The sequence below is a fragment of the Vombatus ursinus genome, unplaced genomic scaffold (genome assembly GCF_900497805.2).
Source record: "Vombatus ursinus unplaced genomic scaffold, bare-nosed wombat genome assembly UNPS02014798.1, whole genome shotgun sequence".
NCBI lineage: Eukaryota > Metazoa > Chordata > Mammalia > Diprotodontia > Vombatidae > Vombatus > Vombatus ursinus.
In genome coordinates this window covers 75,243,503-75,263,146 of record NW_020954576.1, presented here as the reverse complement: position 1 = coordinate 75,263,146, position 19,644 = coordinate 75,243,503, and the positions used below count along the sequence as shown (strand labels likewise).

Here is a 19,644-nt window from a genome sequence, read left to right as displayed (position 1 = left end):
ACTTGAGGCAGGTAGGCCCACCTAATGGGGGCTACTGTAATTGTCCAAGTGTGAGGCGAAGCGGGCCCACACCAGGGGGGTGGCACTATCTGAGGAGAGAAGCGGGTGTTTTCAAGAGAAGTTATAAAGGTGAAATCCATAGGCCTTGTCAACAGATGGGATATGTATTGGGAGAAGAGGTGAGGGATATGAGGAGTCAAGGATGACACCTAGGTCGTGAGCCTGGAGGACTGGGAGGATGATGGAGACTGTCTGCTGCTCAACTTTATAAGCTTTGTAGAGCAAGGCCTCAGTTAATGAATCTGTTCCAGCTTTATGCTTTTAGTGAAAGAGTGCTGAACCTGGGTTCAAATCTTAGCTTTGACATTAACACCTTGAAATTTGGCTTCTGACCTCATCACTCAACTGAAACTTTGTTCTTCAAACTTATCAGTGATCTTCTAATTGCCAAAAAATGGCCTTTTCTCAGTATTTATTCTTGACCTCTCTGTGTCTGATACTGTTAACTATGCCCTTCCTCCTTGGTATTCCTTCCTCTCTGGTTTTTCGTGATACCACTTTCCTGGTTCCCCTTATATTTCACCAACTGCTACTTCTCAGTCGTCTGGAATTCTCTCCTTCTCCCTAACTGTGGGTGTACCTCAAGGCTATTTTGTCTCTCTTCTTCTCTTTCAGGTTGGCCTCTTTGTGACCCTATCAGTTTACTTGGGTTCTCTTATAGAACTGGACATATTGGACACCTTGGACATATTGTACCTATTAAATTGGATGTCTTATAGATATCTCAAACTCAATATGTCCAAAACAGAACTCATATTTTCCCCAAAACCTGTCCTTCCTAACTTTCTTATTTCTGTCAAGGTCACCATCATCCTCCTGATCATTCACATTTGCAGCCTTAGAATCACATTTGTCTTTTCACCTATCTACACCCAATATATCCATTCAGTTACCAAGTATTTTCAATTCTGCCTTCATGGTATCATTCACAACTACCCCCTTCTCAGGACCTAATTTAAGTCATCATCCCTTGCCTGGATTATTATAATAATTTTAATATATAATATATCATTATATAATAATAGACATATTATAATATAATTATTATAATATAACAATATTATAATAACTGGTCTACCTTCTTCAAGTCTCTTCTCTCTCTAATACATATTCCACACAGTTACCAAAGTGACATTATTCAAAAAGCAAAAGTCCAACAAATTCACTCCCCTGTTTAAGAAGTTCCAAGGCTCCTTATTGCCTTTAAAATTGAATACAGATTCCTTTGTTTGTTTGAAGGATTTGGAAAATCCTTCACAACCTGGTTCCTACCTACCTTTCCAATCTTATTACAGACAAATTGCCTCTATATACTCTAAGATGCCATCCCTTCAAATGTCCTTTTAGCTGTTGTTCACATGTGGTATGTATTTTTGTCCTCCATGGCTTTGCCTGGGCAGTTCCTGTGACCTTCTAAACTCATCTCAGGTACCTCCTTCTATGTAAGGTCTTTTCTGAGTCCTCTAATAGTTAATGCATCCCTCCCACATCAACATTTCATTTGCAGTCAGTCAGGCAAAAGCATTTCTTAAGCACTTATGTGCGAGGAGGCACTGTAATAAATCCTGGGCATATAAAGGCAAAAAAAGACGGTCCCTGCTCTTAAGGAGCTCACACTCTTCTGGGGGGAGGAGACAACATGCAGACAATTATGTATTATCCAAGATATATACAGCATAAATTAGAGGTAATTTGAGAGGGAAGGCATTTGCATATATTTTGCAAATACATACAGATGCAGAGACTATATACATTTGTATAAATATATAAATATGTACATGTTTTCCTTTGGTAGAATGTAAGATCCATGATATCAAGGTCTATTTCCTTTTCGACTCTGTATTTCTAGTCCCTGGCATATAGTTGTGGTTAATTAATGCTTGTTGATTGATTGATATTACTTAACTGTGTGATTATGAGTGAATCAATTAACCTGTGTGAACTTCAGTATCTATAGCTTAAAAGTAGGAATAACACTTGTACCATCCACTTTGTGGACATGAGCTCTGTAGTGCCAGTTAAATATGCTAGAGTTTCCCTTTTTCACAGGGGAACCAGACAATGGGACAGTGGGACAACTAACCAAACAGGAGGACTTCTGATGCCCAGGGCTGTTTGACATACCAGTGATCCTTTGAGAAATAGACTTTAGCTGAACTTGGAAACGCCTGCAACCGTTGAAACTAGTCTTGACCAGCTCAGACGAAAAAGCAAACATCTTGCTTTCTGACTTATCAAAAGGGGAGCAATCCTCCTGCTTTCTGATTGTGTTTACAGATATCTTCTTCCTAGACCCCCACTTGCTGCCTGATTTCCCAAATTATTGTGTTTCTCTCTTAGCCCCCATTTAGCCATAAATACCTCAAAAAAGTTTAAAATACCTCAAATATGTATAAATACCTCACCTTCTTTCCACTTCCCTTTGAACAGTTGAGAGATTGTCTCTGCTCTAGCTTGCAAGCTTCTTCTAAGGCAAAAAGTGCAGTTATAATCTTTGTAAACTGTGGCCAGTCTCTGGGTCATTCCAGATCTCCCTTTTTGGATCTGGGGTTTCTTCCATTTTAGCAGTGTACAGGGGTATTTATTTTTATCAACTTCAGTGGGTTCTAATGAGTAAATCACTGTGTGAACCTTAAAATGAGGTATGAGTTATTATTACTGCTTCCCTTCCCTTTTCCTTCCCTTGCATGTCTCCATTTCCCTTATCTTCGTAACCTTCTCAGTGGCTTCTGTTGTATTTCCTCCTGGGCAGAGTATGGCTCTCGCTAAGCATGTGTGGTTGTTTCTGTCCTCTGTCCAGCACCTCACATGTTTGCTCCAAGACCAAGGCAGCCTTGTTGTCAGTGAGTCTGCTCATCTACATGTGTTTGGGAGGGATTTGTAGGCCATGTTGCCAAGCGAAGACTTATAGGACAGCAGCTTTGAGACCTCCCTTATGTTTCACAGTAGAGGGATTTACCAAAGAAAAGAAAGTACTATCAGGTACATGTAGAGCTGAAACTACGAAAATGAATGAAGTGTTAAAATGACAGAGAAGTGGCCATGGCTGCTAATATCATGCAGTATTCTGCATGTTCATGCGAACATTCTTTTGGCATTTCTGTAAACATTTCTATAATTTGTATTTTTACATTGTCTCTATGTATTTTTTAAGAATGATTATTTTGGGGCAGCTAGGTGGCGCAGTGGATTGAGTGCCAGCCCTGGAGTCAGTAGGACCTGCATTCAAATCCAGCCTCAGACACTTACTAGCTGTGTGACCCTGGGCAAGTCACTGATTGCTTTAAAAAAAAGATTGCATTATCTATTCCACTCAAAAGCAGAATTCTAAATTTATCACTTTTCTTGCACGTACAATAGTTGACCAAAAACCCAGTTGAGTACTAGACAGCACCTTGATAAGAACACACAGATATCGTGAGTGATTAACTTTTATACCTATGAAACTTACCTGACTAGATAATGGACATGTTTTTGCAAACTGACTGGGTCGCAGTTGAATCATCACATGACCCGTGTATTGCTCTCTAAGAAAAAGAGTCCATTCAGATTATCATTGAAACACAGGACTGAAAGTCGTCTAGTCAATATCTTTGCCTCTTTGTAAAGGTATAGACTTCACACTTACTAGCAGGTGCAAAGTGCCATACACATGGTATGTTTAGCCTACCAGGGGAAATCCTAAAGGCTCGTAGGGTAAGTAGTGGTGGCAGTGACTGCTCAGTGCTACTGTTGAGCCAGCTATGGATTGGGGATTGATTTTAAGTGCTTCTCTCATCACATGATAGCTTATATACTCTAGTTAACCTAATACAGAAGGAAGAAGATCAGAACTTCTAGTTGACCCCACTCTAACTCCACCTCTAATTCTTTTTGCCCAACAACCCTCTCAGTTCCAATGGTCGTTGTTTATTGGATAAGACCTGCCACTTGTATTCATGCTTGGCCTCTCAATACCAAGATCTGATTTGTACCTGCTGCTTCTGAAGGTTTAAAATAATGATATAATCTACAACCATAGGGGTAACTGGTTGGCTAGGGTTAGGCTACGTGGAAGGGTTTGTATGGTATCAGAAAGAGGACCAGAGGCTATAAATTGTCTATAAATCACATTATGTCCGGGCCAAAAAAATGTGAACACCCAAAAGAAAAAGATTGCAATACTTTTCTTTAAGATTCTTTGTTCTCAGGGGCAGCTAGGTGGTGAAATAGATAGAGCACCAGCCCTTTAGTCAGCAGGACCTGAGTTCAAATATGACCTCAGACACATAATATTTATTAGCTGTGTGACTGTAGGCAAGTCACTTAACCCTGATTGCCTCACAAAAAAAAAAGGTTCTTTTTTCTCTAAAAAATTATAGAAAAAACCCTCCCTCTCTCTATATCAAATGTGATTTTTAATGAAGAAATCAATTTATACATCATTTTTATATTTCTAGATTAACCAATAACTTTATATCCTTAAAGACATCACCCCCCCCATGTCTCTTTTAAAAAAATTTTCCTATAGTTTCACCATTTGGAGAAATGTCTGATCTAAGTAACCCCAGATAAATTATCTTTTCTATGTAATTTTTTTTTAGGGATTTTTGTTCTAGACTTTTTTTCACGATTGTAGGGAGCTTAGCCAATCATCCACCAATTGAGTCTTAAGCACTTTGCAACTTACAGTCTTAGATAAATAAATGAGCCTAGCTCATTGATAGGATAAATGATTGGCTTCAGGAGTGCAAGCCAGGACTTGAATTTAGGTAGTCCTAACCTTAAGACCAGCTCTTTCTCCACTATGGCATGCTGCATCTTGTTCTGTATTCAGTACAAAGTATACATTCAGAAAGATAGAGAGACACAACTCTCTAACATTATATGATAAGTTACTTGGGAATGGTGATAAAGATTAGTGGCAGAGTAGGCAGTACTCCCTTGCAGCAGCAGCATAGCAAAGAAAAAAGTAACTTACTTCCCTAGAAGGAAGGCCTACTTTCCAGAAACTGTTAAGTAAGGACTTAAGAGAGAGATATTTAAACACTCCATAGCTTTGGGGTAAGATCACTTCCCCCAAATGGTGAACTGCATAGTTACTATCTTATTTGAAATTCTAAGGCCAATTTCCTGTTTTATCCCACCTACTCAGTCAAGGCGCCCCTTTGTGCAAATATTACTTGAATCAAATTATGTTTACAGTTAATGATATTTTAAAAATATACATGATATGTTTAAGTTAAGGCTAACAACTACAGCTAGGTTTTTTCTTTTTCTTTCTTAAATAAATTATACTTACTGGAGTTCTTCATAATTCGTTACACCTTCATAGTCAATTGCTTGGTAAAATGTCACCGTCTAAAAAAGAAGACAGAATATTCATGAAAGTCAGGTGAGATGTGTACTCCCAAACTCTAAAGACATGGCTTTCTGCTCCTAGTCACAAAAAGTAAGGTAATGAAGCCTCTGGATATGTATGGTGGTCATAATGAAAATTTATTTTTGTATAGGTTCAGAAATAATAATAATACTACTGGTAGTACTATTATTGCTACTACTTCCTCATTTCTATAGCACATTAAAGTTTAGGAAGCAGTTTGCTCATGACAACCCTGTAAGTTAAATGTATTGTGGTAATTTCCCAGTCTACATTCCATGAAAGCCCATGGAGAATGTCATATGCCATAAAGTCTGAAAGATTTGTTGGGTGTTTGTGTGTTGGATATATGTGTCAAAAAGTGAAGCGTCAAACAGAAAAAAAGAAAAACAAGAGTTAATCAGCACACTAAGGAAGACTCCTCAGGCTAGTTTCACTTTTTTTGGGCACAGAGTGGATTTTTATAACTTCTTAGGTTTGCTCAGAGTACACAATCAGCAGAATTCCAAGGTAGAAAGGAAATGGGGGAAGTATTTAAACTTTGGAATGAAAAGAGTTGAAGAAGATCAGGTGGGGCTTAGGTAGGAGTCAGAAAATGCATTTCTCTGTAGCGATGGTAACCTCTAAGATAGTAGATAAGATAGTAGAGAGCTGCTTCAAAATGCAACCATGCAACCCCTCTGACTGGGTCCACGTGCAATTTGTCATGTAAACTCAACTAGGTCCTCGCTGTTGCTAGACAATCCTTCTGTATCTCTCTTATCAACTCACTATCCTATTTTCCATAGTGATTCTTCCAAACCTTGTTATTCCTATTCAAATGTCCTATGGTTTCTTTTCCCCTCACTCTCTCATCTGAGAACCTTGACTCATATTTCATAGAAAAATTTGGGGTCATTCATGGGAACTCTCTCTTCTTTCTCATCTCCTATCATTCAGATGCTTTCTGCTACTCTCTCCTCCTTCACTCTTTTGTCATAAGAAGAGGTGGTCTTACTCTTTACCAAGGCAAATTCTTTTACTTGAACAATTGATGCCATTCCATCCCATCTTCTCCAACAGGTTTCCCCCTTTGTCGTTCCCATACTGTCACTTACCTCCAATCTTTCCCTGACCACTGGCTCCTTCTCTACAATTTACAAACATTCCCATGTCTCCCTTATCCTCAAAAAACCCTCACTTGATTCTTCTACCTCCACTATCATCCCGTATCTCTTCTGCCCTTTGTGACTAAACTCCTTGAGAATGTTGTCTTCAATATTTATCTCTACTTTCTCTCTTCTCACTGTCTTCTTAATCCCCCTACAATCTGGCTTCTGACTACATCATTCCACCTAAACTGCTCTCTCCAAAGTTTCTAGTGATCTCTCTTTTTTCTTTCTTTCTTTTTAACATTAATTTTTAAAAATTTTTAGCTCTAAATCCTTTCCTTTCCTCTAGCCCCTCCCTTCCCCATTGAGAACATAAGCAATATATCATTTATACATGCAGTCATGCAAAATATATTTCCATATTATCCATGTTATAAAAAAGCAAGAAAAATAAAGCAAAAAAAAGTTTGCTTCAATTTGCACTCACAGTTCATCAGTTCTCTTCCAAGGGGTGGATATCATTTTTCATCATGAGTCCTGTGGAATTGTCCTGGATCATTGTATTGATCAGGGTTGCTAAGTCTTTCACAGTTGATCCTTGTTACAATATTGTGTGTGTGTGTGTGTGTGTGTGTATGTGTGTGTATATGTGTGTGTGTATGTGTGTGTGCGTGTGTGTGTGTGTGTGTGTGTGTCTTTAGGTGATCAGGGTTAAGTGACTTGCCCAGGGTCATACAGCTACTAAGTGTTAAGTGTCTGATGCTGGATTTGAACTCAGGTCCTCCTGACTCCAAGGCCAGAGCTCTATTCACTGCGCCACCTAGCTGCCCCTACAGTATTGTTTTTACTGTGTACAATGTTCTCCTGATTCTTCTCAGTTCACTTTGCATCAGTTCATGTCAGTGTTCCCAGATTTTTTGAAACCATCCTGCTTGTCCAATGCTCTCTTAATTGCCAAATCCAATGGCCTTTTCTCATCCTCATTCTTTTTCCCATTCTTTTTAATCTCTCTGCAATTTTGACATTGTGGATCATCCTATTCTTCTTGGTATCTCTTCTTACCAGGTTTTTGGGACACCAATGTAACCTGGTTCTCCCTCTACCTATCAGACCACTCTTTCTCAGTCTCCTTTCCTGGATCCTCATCCAGGTCATGTACTCTATCCAAAAGGGCTCTTTCTTGGACCTCTTCTACCTTGATACTATACTTGGTGATCTCATCAGCTCCTATTGACTTAATTACCATCTCTATACTGATGCTTCCCAAATCTACTTATCCTGCCTTAAACTCTTTGCTGAATGGGATGTCCAGTATACCTCTTAAACTCAATATGGCCAAAACTTAACTCATTATCTTTTGCCCCTCCAAACTTCTCTATTACTGTCTAGGCCACCACCATGCTCCCTGTCCCCCAGGCTCAAAACCGAGGTACCATCCTTTACTCTTCATTATTTCTCTCACCCTTGTCATTGCCAAGGCCTGTCAATTTCACCTTTGCAACATCTCTTGAATATGTTTCCTTCTCTCCTCTGATACTTGCCACCACCCTGATGGAGGTCCTTTATCATCTCATTCTTGGACTACTGCAGTAGTCTGCTGGTGGGTCTGCTTGCCTTAAGTCTCTCCCCATTTCAATCCATTCTCTGTTCAGCTGCCCAAATGATTTTTTTCCCCTAAAGCAAAGGTCTGACCATGTCATCCCCCGATTCAATAAACTCCAGTGGCTCCCTATCACTTCCAGGATCAAATACAAAATTCTCTGTTAGACATTCAAAGCCCTTTATGACCTAGCCCCTCACTACTCCTATTTTTCCAGTCTTCTTACATTTTACTCCTCACCACATACTCTTCAATCAAGGGACACTGGCTGTTACTTGAACAAGACACTTCATCCCTCAGCTCTGGGCATTTTCTTTGGATACCTCCCATGTCTGGAATGCTCTCCTTCTTTACCTATGCCTCCTGGCTTTCTTCAAGTCCCAACTAAAGTAACCTCTTCTACAGGAAGCCTTTGACAACTTCTCTTAATTCTGGTGACTTCTCTGAGTTATTTCCTATGTATCCAGTCTACAACTTGTTTTTCTGCTTTTGTTTATTATCTCTTCCCATTATGAGTTCTTTAAGGGAAGGGATTGTCTTTTGTGGCTTCTTGTAACCCCAGTGCTTAGCGTAGCACCTGGCACAGAGTTGGTATTCAATAAATGCTTATTGACTGACTGGAATCAATCTGGTCCATCTTGCTGCCAATGGGAATGGCATAAAGCATAGCCTGAGAATCTCTTATTGAGATAACCCCATAACTCTGTTTCTGTGGTCTAGGAGTTTTCTTTATCTGAGGAGATGTTTCCCCAAAACTCACAGTACTCATATTTGTTCTTCTTTTCCACAAGTAAGTAGTGCAAGGTTGAAGAAACAGAGACTCAGATAGATTAAACAATATTTCCAAAGTCACTGGAATAAGTGGAAAAACATTAAGTAATTAGAATACATATATATATGTACATATACATATACATATGTACAAATAGAAAAGAGTTCCTGCTGAATTTCAAGGAGTTCACATTCTGATGGGGAGACAACAGGCAGAGAAAGGTTCAGCTAACAGTGAGATGGAAAAGTCCTATGATGATGCTTCTTTAGTGTTATTCCCACTGATAAAATTAGGTCAGTTTCTAATGCTGAACCAGCTGACAGTGCCAGGGACTTGGTGGTGAGATTTTTTTTCTTTTTCTAGGTCTTCAGTAATTTTTACCTTATAATTTTTTGTACAGGAGGCATGGGTGGTCAGAATGTCTAGCTGTTGAGTCCCAGCTCACTGTGTCCATTGTTCTGCTAGGAATTTGATTAAGTTGAAGTTGGTCCTGATCAGTGTTCACCTGGTTTTGTCATACCAGGGCATATTGAGATGCCCGAGCACTTATACTGACACTCAAAATTTGCTTAGGGAATTTCAAGCTTATACTAATGGAGCCTAAAGATGGAAATTGCATTCTCATTTGTTTCAGAGTCCTAGTGTTGGCACTAGCTGCAAAGATATTGGCCCAAAATATTATATAATAGTCAATTAAGATCCACAATCCAACACAACAGGTTGCTCTCTCTTCACAGTCACTTCTGCATGAGTTCATGGCTGTCTCTTAGTTTACTTCTATAGACCACAAATGTGAAGACATTTTGGAAGGTGTTTTTCTAACCTCTGTCTTTGATAAAACTTTTTCTCAGATAATTTAATTGTGCCCAGCAGCTCATATCCACTCTGCTGTTTCACCTTTTTTTGAATCCAATCAGGTGTCTTTGTAGTGTCATCTGCACATTATTTATCTGTCTAGGGGTTTCTTGGGATAGCCTAACACCATCTGCTTCCTCAGGCTTTACTGCTTCCTTGACTATTACCCTCAGAAGCAGTCTTTCCACACGCAATGCAAAACTTGTAGTATCTCTGCCATGTATTGATGTGTGTTGAGGAATATAGCATAAGCTTTCTGTGGATTCTTTGCTAGCTCAAATTACTTCTCTGGTCTTCCCAAGCATTCTAGCACTCTAACAATAAGGGTTCCTTGATTTCAGACTGCATATTAGACCCTATGTTTCTCCCTTGAGACTATTTTTCTTTTTTTCACTTCAGGAACTTGCCACTGCTATGATGTCTCTGCTGTGAGATGTCCTATCCCACCCAGGACTCAAATATTTGCATTCCAGATGGTCATGGCAACTCTATGTAAAGGATCAAAACTTGCCATCGTGAAGTGCTCATTTTGGCTTGTATCCAACTTACTGATCATTTCCAGATGTCAACTCTTTCTCATGGATATGTTGTCTTCCATCTTTTAAGTTTTTATTTCTATCTCTTCTTTACTACATGACTCTACCTCTTTAAAACATTTAATAAGTACTCCACATCTCTCTTATGTCATTCATAGCCTCAAACAAGATTTCTTCTTTGACCTTCTTCAGGGATATTAGATATGCCTGGCATCAAAAAAATCTTTCACCAGTTCTAAATCACTATTGATTAGAGAAATGCAGATCAAAATGACTCTGAGATGCCACATTACACCTATCAGGTTGGCTAACATGACAAAATAGGAAAATGATAAATATTGGAGAAGATGTGGGAAAATTGGAACACTAATGCATTGTTGGTGGAGTTGTGAACTGATCTAACCATTCTGGAGAGCAATTTGGAACTGTGCCCAAAGGGCTATAAAATTGTGCATACTCTTTTACCCAGTAATAGCACTTCTAGGGCTGTATTCCAAAGAGATCATAAAAATGGGAAAAGGACCCATATGTACAAAAATATTTATAGCAGCTTTTTCTGTGGTGGCAAAGAATTTAAAATTGAGGGGATGCCCATCAATTGGGAATGGCTAAACAAGTTGTGGTATATGAATGTAGTGGAATACTATTGTGGTATAAGAAATGATGAGCAGGCACAGTTCAGAAAAACCTGGAAAGACTTATATGAACTGATGCTGAGTGAAATGAGCAGAACCAGGAGAACATTATACACAGTAACAGTCACGCTGTACGATGACTGACTTTGATAGCCTTAGCTCTTTTCAGCAACGCAAGGACCTAAGATAACTCCAAAAGATTCATGATGGAAAAAGCTATCCACATCCAGAGATAGAACCAAGGAGTCTGAATGCATATGGAAGCATACTATTTGCTCTCTCTCTCTCTTTTTTTTCTTTCTTTCTTTTTGTTTGGTTCTTTCTCATGATTTCTCCCACTGGTTCTAATTCTTCTTTACATCATGACTAATGGAAAATTGTGCTAAATATGAATGTATAAGTACAGCCTATATCAGATTGCATGCCATCTTGGAGAGGGGGAAGGAGAGAGAGGTGAAGAAAATTTAAAACTCAAAATCTTATGGAAGTGAATGCTGAAAACTAAAAATAAATTAATTATTTAAAAAAAAAATCTTCCACCAGGATTCAGTTCAAATGCTTCACACCAATGATTTAAAGATATAAAAACCTCATATATAAGCTCATTTTAGCTTAAATCTATGCACAGTTGTACAGTGTACTCAAGGGAACACCAATATGTAAAACTATAATAATGTGCTTCTGGCCACTTTCCAGAGCCTTTTCAACAATCAGAGTCAGGCATTGGGCAGTCCCATGATTAACCCTGTGATTATGCACTTCACGCAATACCCAGCAGTTACATTGAGGGAAAACACCAAGCTCTCTTTAATTTTCTTTTTCTTTTAATTTAAAAATATTTTTCCCTTTTTTAAACATTAATATATATTTATGGAATTAAACAAGCATTTCCATAACACAATAAAAAAGATGATTGTAAATGAAATGACAAATCTACTAAGCACAACTTACTTTTCCTTTCAAATATACAACAAAACTATCATGTAAACTTCTTTTTTTCTTCTTTCTTTTCTACCTTCCCTCCACCCCAACCTAGAAATGGCTATCATTAGACACAAATAGGTGTGTATATATGCATATATATATATATATATATATACACATACACATACACACACATATACAAATGTTTGTGTATATGATGTATACCCATTATATATATATACACACATACATATACATATATATATACATACAGATATATGTGAAATTATTCTATACATACTTCTATTATCACTTCTTTCTCTGGATGCAGATAGTGTTTTTCTTCAAATGGCCTTTATAGTTAATTTGGGTATTTATAATAGTCAAAATAACTTATTCACTCAAAGTTGTTCTTAAAACAAGATTGCTATTACTGTATACAATGCTCCCTTTCATTTTCAGAAAGCTTGTTATACAGGCAACTGGGTGGTGAAGTGTTGGGCCTGGAGTCAGGAAGACTCAAAGATTTGAGTTCAAATCTACCCTCAGACACATGTAGGTTGTGTGACTCTGGGTAAATCACTCAACTGTTAGCTGCAAAGTGGGATTAATAATAGCACCTCCTTCTCAGGGTTGTAGTGAGGATAAAATGAGACACTATAAATTGTTTTGCAAATCTTAAAGTTCTATCTAAATGATAGTTACTAGCTAATATCTCTAACCTCTAATTTCACCCTTTTTAGAGGGTGGTGGTGCTTGCCTTGTTAGACTAGATTCTAGAACAATAATTCTTTTAAAAGATATTATTTTCTAACTGCATGTAAAATTTTTTAAAAAATCATTTAGAATTTTTCTGAGTTCCAAATTCTCTCCTTCCCTGATGCTCCTCTCTTCTCCTTGAGAAGGCAAGCAATTTGATATCAATTATACATGTGAAGTCATGCAAAACATATTTTCATATTAACCATGTTGGGTTGAAACACAAACAAAAGAAAACAATAAAAATAGAGAAAGTAAAAAAAAAGTATGCTTCACTCTGCATTCATAGTTCATCAGTTCTTTCTCTGGAGGTAGATAGCATTTTTATCATGAGTCCTTTGGAATTGTCGTGGATCGTTATCTTGATCAGACCAGCTAAGTCTTTCACAGTTGATCATCACTACAATACCATACGACCGTGTACAATGTTCTTGTCATTCTGCTCACTTCCCTTTGCATGAGTTTGTATAACTCTTCCTAGGTTTTTTTGAAACCATCGTTAGAGCAATAATTCTTTAAGTGTGGTCTGGGTACACTTTTGGGACCCTGAGACCTCATCAGTGAGTCCGTAAGGTCAAAACCATTTTCTTCATTATCAACACCATCACCATCATCATTATCAACATCATAAGATGTTTTAATTCCCGATATGCTAAGTATCAATAGATGTAACCCACATAAACGAAAGCTATTGGGGGAGGATGCTCAATAATTTTTAAGAGAGTAAAGGGGTTCTGAAACCAAAAATTTTAAGAACTGCTATCATAAAGTGTGGTCTATGAGGTTTAATTCCATTATTTTCTTATGGCCTATGCTCCTCTTCACTAGAAAATTTATACAGCGAGAGAGGAATGAACCCCAGTATGAATTAAAGAAAAAGTTTTTATTTAGTATTTACTATGTTCAAAGTACTAGAGATACAAATAGAAAAGTGAGACAGTCCTTGTATTCATAGAGCTTACATTATAATAAGGGAGACAAATCAAATCAAGAAACATTTATTAAATACTATGTGCCAGGCACTGTACTAAGTGTTAAAGACACAAAAAAAGCCTCAATAGAAACATATATGGAAGGTTTTAGCTGTAAGTCCTATGAAAAGGTCCCATGGCCCTTAGGGTGCAGTGGCAAAGCAAATGGTAATGCATTTTCACTGATAAATCATAGCAGTTTCTAACATTGAACAATTTGATACCACCAGTGACTTTAGTGGCAAAAATTTTCTTTTTTGGGTCTTATATAGCCTGGCTGCAGTATTTGCAGAAGCATTTGCCAGGCCACATCTCCATGGGTGTTGCTTCCCAGGATTATGGCTTCAAAGGGTTAGAAGTAAGGCTTGTGGTCTGCCATGCTCAGAGCTCTTGGATTTACTTGCCAATTGAAGGTGGCTGGTAAGAAGCTAGTGATGGTGATGGGAGGCTCTCTTTTCCGCAGTGATTTCTCCCCTCAACGATGGCTACAAAGTCTGAACTGGAAGCAGCACCAGTGACCTGGAGGGCATTGATATTTCCAAAGCTCTTGAGGTCAGGGGACTGGCACATCTCCAGAGGTCTGAGTGGAGGTGGCTGGTTTTGCCTAGCACATACTTCCTCCTGTCTTTCCCTGAAGGGGAGACTTGCTACCCCAGCTTGTGTGACTTTGCTTGCTCTATAGGCAAGTTACGTGGCAGTGGGTTCACACTTGGTGGGGATGGGCTAGCTTCTACTCCAGAGGAGCTACTTCCCCAGTGGACCATCAAGTATCTTCCTTTGTTCAACTAATTATTCCTGCTAAATAGGTAACCACATAGTTAATTATGGGGGCTCTAGGGACTAAAAAAACAAGATCAGATAACATATTTCTAGAAATAATAAATGAAAACAGCTCAGATCTTTTAGAACTAGAGGGCAAAGGAAAAATAGAAGGAATCCACAATTAATTCCTAAAAGAAACACCCAGATAAAAACTCCCAGGAACATCATAACCTAAATCCAGAACTTTCAGGTCACTGAAAAAATACTACAATCAGTCAGAAAGAAAGATTTCAAGTTCTAAGGAACTACAGTTAAGACCACAAAAAACTTTTCAGCTAAAGGAAAGTATATTTTGGAATATGAATTATTATTCTCCCTCCCCCCACTCCCCAAAATAAATGAGTTTTAAGCATTCATGATGAAAAGATCAGAATTGAGTAGAAACTCCAAAATGCAAACACAGGAATCCAGATAAATCTAGAAAGGTAAATACATTCGGCTAATTGCGAGGGGTTGTAAGATAACTAAGCTCTTACATTTCTATAGGGGTGTGTGGGAGACAGTCTTATTTTGTCCATTTAGGTTGTGTGTGCCTACATGGGTCTGTCTAGATGTGACTTGTGAGGCAGCAACAATAGATATATTTAGAAACTCTTTTTCCCACCCTACTCCAAGGCAGGCTTTTTATTCCTGCCAAGAAGGAAAGCAGGAGATTGGGGCCAGAGGATGGCCACTATAATAATTGTGGGAATTGAGTGAACCACACAGACTCCATTTTGTGACTCAATTCTGGAGCTAGCTTAGTTCCCTTTCTATTCAATTATAGCTGTAATCCAATTTTTCTGTTTTGGGAGAAAACTTTATTCACTTGTGGGAATTGGGAGAAAACCTTATTGTATTGTTTGAATGTAGCTCTACGTGGCTGGGAAGCTGGACCACCTCCACCTACTGTTTAGAGATGCTTAACTAAGGACCTAGGTTATGCTGACCAGAAACCCAGTCAGATCCAAAGATCGACACAAGGAGTGTTCTCACAGTTGAACATCTTAAGTGACCCATGTGTCTTATCTGAGAACAGGCCCCACAGTGATCAATCAGTTATTGTTTCCATATTCCTTTGATTGGTCACAGGCACTTGTAGGGGGAGTGGGACACCTCTTTTTCTGATTTCATGGAATTGTACCTGTTTACTCTCCCCCTTCCAACATGGAAAGTTCCCTAATATTTCATCTAATTAGAAATCAGATTACCTAATGTTGTATTGCTTCCTTTTAATTAATTGACTTTATTTAATAGTTTTTATTATGTAAAAGTCTGTCTCTCCCTGTATTCAGGGTCTAGCCCTAAGTCCAAGAAGGGGCCTGGTAACCAATTTGTTAGGTAATTGGCATTCATCGTTCAATAAATTGATATACGTGAAAAATTGAATCTTTGTTTCATCTTTCACCTGCCACACAGGGACCTGAAGAGAGTTTGGAATCCTGCACCTCTCTGAAAGCTGGAAAGCAGAAGACCAGAATCCCTCTTCTCTCGAAGTCTCACCAGCTGGGCCCTCATGAAGACATGAAACATTGATCTTGACCAATGAGGAGAGTCCCATGAAATTGGCTCTTTGAAACAAAGGTTACATTTTAATAGAGGGGAAAGAATCAGGTTTCTTTAGAACCTTAATGTCTTCAAATGTCATAGAGGAAGTTAAATAAGACAAAGGGTGTGTGTGTGTGTGTGTGTGTGTGTGTGTGTGTGTGTGTGTGTGTTATTGTTCTTTTGTAACCGTCTTAAAACAGGAAAGAAGCTGGAGGGGTAAAAGAATACACTAGGAAAGAAAGGAGGAGGAGAAGGAGGAGGAGGTAGAGCTCATAATTAGAGTGTGTAAGAATAAGTGAATAAAAAACACGAAGGAAGGGGTAGAGGAAATAGGTAACACATACCCCTCGTGCTTTTCTGGACCAAAAGAGGATTGAACACACACAAAGTTTGGTGTAGAAATATATTAAACCTAACAGAAAAACAGGAGAGGGAAGAGAGAGGGGGGAGAGTGCGGTTTAAGTAGGGGGGCAAGTAGATTGGGAAAATGAATAGTCATAAAGTAAAGCAAACTTCAAATTTGGAGGATGGATCATAAAGGAAAGAAAGGACAAGAATTGATGATCAGTCTGTGTGAGGGGAAGAGAGGAAGAGCAGTGGTGTGAAACATCAATTATAGGTCACCAGTGGTGATCACATTTCTTTTCTTTCTCCACTTTTTTCTTCTTTGTAAAGAGTGTGGCAAGAGGCAAAAAGAAAAAAGTAAAAGAGGCTATGATGGAGAGAAATGCACAATAAATAATTAGAATTGTGCATCTGAATGGGATAAATTCAGCTTATAAACCTGAAGGGGATAGCAGACTGGGTTAAAAAGTGGAATCCAACAGTATGTTGTTTAAAAGAAACATACTCAAAATATAATGGTTTGCACAGACCTAAAATGAGGGATGGAGAAAAATGTATTATGTTTCAGGTGAACTCAACAAAGAAGTAGTTAGCAAACATGATTTTACACAAGGAAACAATAAAAGAAGATAGGGTTAAAAGATAAATAGGGAAGTGACATTATGCTTAAGGGCCCCATAGAGAGTAAAATAATATCAATACTATGTATCTGTGTGCATGTGTGTGTAGGTACGAATATATGTATATGTATGTATGTATATATATATTCACCAAATGGAATAGGATCTAAGTACTTGAAAGAAAAATTAATTGAATTAGTGGGAGAAATAGGTGCTCAAACTGTAATAATTGAGGCCTCTATCTAGCTTTTTAGACCTTGATAAATATGATAAAAAGATAAGAAAGAAGTTTGAGTCCTGAATAGAATTTTTAAAAACTAGATATGATAACTCTATGGGGACAACTGAAAGGGAATGGGAATAGAAAGGAGTGTGTGTGTGTGTGTGTGTGTGTGTGTGTGTGTGTGTGTGTATGTATCTATATCTATATAGCTGTGTATGTCACCTTTACAAAGATTAACCAAGTTCTAGGCTAGGGAATAAAAAAACCCTCCCAAACAAGTGCAGAAAGGCATAAATATTATATATACCCATTATTGACCACAACACAATAAATTTATAATCAAAAAAAGACTTTTGCAGAAAGGATTAAAAAAATAAATGGAGAATAAGTTAATTCTAAGGTAAGTAAAAGAACAAATCAGAAAAACAATAGATAATTTCATCAAACAAAAGACAACAATGAGGCAACATACCAAAACTTTTGGGATATAACCAAAAAAGTCCTAAGGGGAAAATTTAACTCTAAATACTTCCACTAATAAAAGAGAAATGACAGATCGATGAATTGGATATGCAATTAAAAAAGTGACAACAAGAGAAAGTATCAACTTCAAAACAAGAACAGAAATTCTGAAGATCAAAGAAGAGACCAATGAAATTGAAAGTAAAAAAGCCATTGAACTGAAAAATAAAACTAGGTGCCAGTTTTTGCAAAAAGCTATTAAAATAGATTAATTCTGATTTTTCAGAATATTAAAGAAAAGCAAATAACTGATATAAAAAATGAAAAATAATTCACCACAAATGAAGAAATAAAATAATGTGTTAGAAAGTGATAAATTGGACCAATTATATGCTAACAAAACTAATAACAAATAAAAAGATGTATGTTTATAAAAAGAAGTACTCAGATTAATAGAACAAAAAAGATAGAGAACTTAGATTGAATTTAAGAAAAAGACATTGTACATGCGACCTAAAAGAAAAAAAATAAACAGGTCAGATGCATGTATAAGTAAATTCTGTCAAACATTCAAAGAACAATAAATTCTGATAAAGATGTAAAATTCTCTGATTCTTAGTTGAGCAGTGGCCCTTACTTTGAAGGATGCTTTAAGATTTCTGAATGTTACTTTAAGTTTAAAGCGCTTCTTTGTTCTAACTACATATACTTAACCTTGCTAATAAACACTGGGTAAATTATTCAAGAAAGTTAAAAAATAGTCACTTCTTTGTTTTTCCTTTTATATGATGATATTCTGAATTTAAATTTTCTCTGAAACCTGTAAATTTTATCAATAGTCTAATGCTACCCAAGTTAATTTACTCATCTGGTACCAAAATGTTAAAGGGTTACTTCATAGAGCCAGAAAAAATAGTGGAATTCATATAGAGAAATAGAATATCAAGAATTTCAAGAAAAAGAATGAAAAGACATGTCAATCTACATTTAAAAAAAACCCATAATCAGCAAAATTATTGGGCATTGGTTAAAAAATAGAAAAGTTGATGAATGGGACAATTTAGCTATCTGTAGAACCAAACAAACATAATAGCATAGTGCTAGATAAAACTAAAGAAATCATCTAATAGAATCAGAACCCACAGCAAAAACTGCTGGAAAAACTGGAAAGCATTCTGTCAGAATTTAGTTTTAAAATTTCACTCTATATACCACAACAAACTCCAAATAGATATTTATAAAAAGTCACATCATAAAGAAATAAGAGGAGTAGAGAAGGAGATGCCTTTCAAAATCACAGATGAAGAGATAAGGTGGATGTCACCTTTATGCAAACAAAATAAATGCTATTAAAATTAGAAGACAGTTAACAGCATAAACTTTTACAGTTAATTTCTCTAATAAGGGCCTAGTATCTAAGGTAAATAGAGACTTGACTCAAATGTAATCCCCAAGAGATAAATGGTCAAGGGATATGAGCAGACCATTCTCAAGAGAAGAAATCTAAGCTGTTAACAACCATATGAAATAAATGTTCCAAATGATAATGATAGGAGAAACTGAAATTTAAACAACTCTGAGGTTCTACCTAACACAGAACATCAGAACAGCAAAGATGACAAAAAAGGAAGACGACAATTGTTAGAGAGGATGTTAGAGCACAGCTACACTACTTCGCTGTGGGTGGAGCTATGAATTGGTCAAGCATTCTTGAAGGCTACTGGGAGCTATACCTCCATATTCACTAATCTGTGGACCCTTTGATTCTGCAGTACCACTACTAGGCATATACCTCAAATGAATCAAAGAAAGAGATAAAGGACTAACATGTACAAAAATATTCATAGCAGTACTTTTTGTTGTAGGAAAAAGAATTGTAACCTAAGGGAGGGGTGATCATTGCTTGGGGAATAAATGAACAAATTATGTCGTATGAATGTAATGAATTATTATTGTGCTGCCATAAGAAATGACAAAAGGGATGGATTGAGAAAAATCTGAGAAGACTTGTATGAACTTATGCAGAATGAAATGAGCAAAACAGGAACAACTTATACTGTGGTACCACAATGAAAAAAAAATT

At 37.3% G+C, this 19,644-nt stretch overlaps 1 protein-coding gene across 1 annotated transcript in view; it reads right to left on the bottom strand.

Moving 5' to 3' along the window:
* Positions 1-19,644, bottom strand: part of LOC114049469 (cation channel sperm-associated protein subunit epsilon-like) — a 148,827-nt gene that overhangs the window by 38,031 nt on the left and 91,152 nt on the right. Inside the window, exons 8-9 of the mRNA XM_027870709.1 lie at positions 5,342-5,400; positions 3,512-3,587 (exon numbers count right to left, since the gene is read on the bottom strand). Of these exons, the coding sequence (XP_027726510.1) occupies positions 3,512-3,587; positions 5,342-5,400 (135 nt within the window). The remainder of the gene's footprint in view (positions 1-3,511; positions 3,588-5,341; positions 5,401-19,644) is intronic.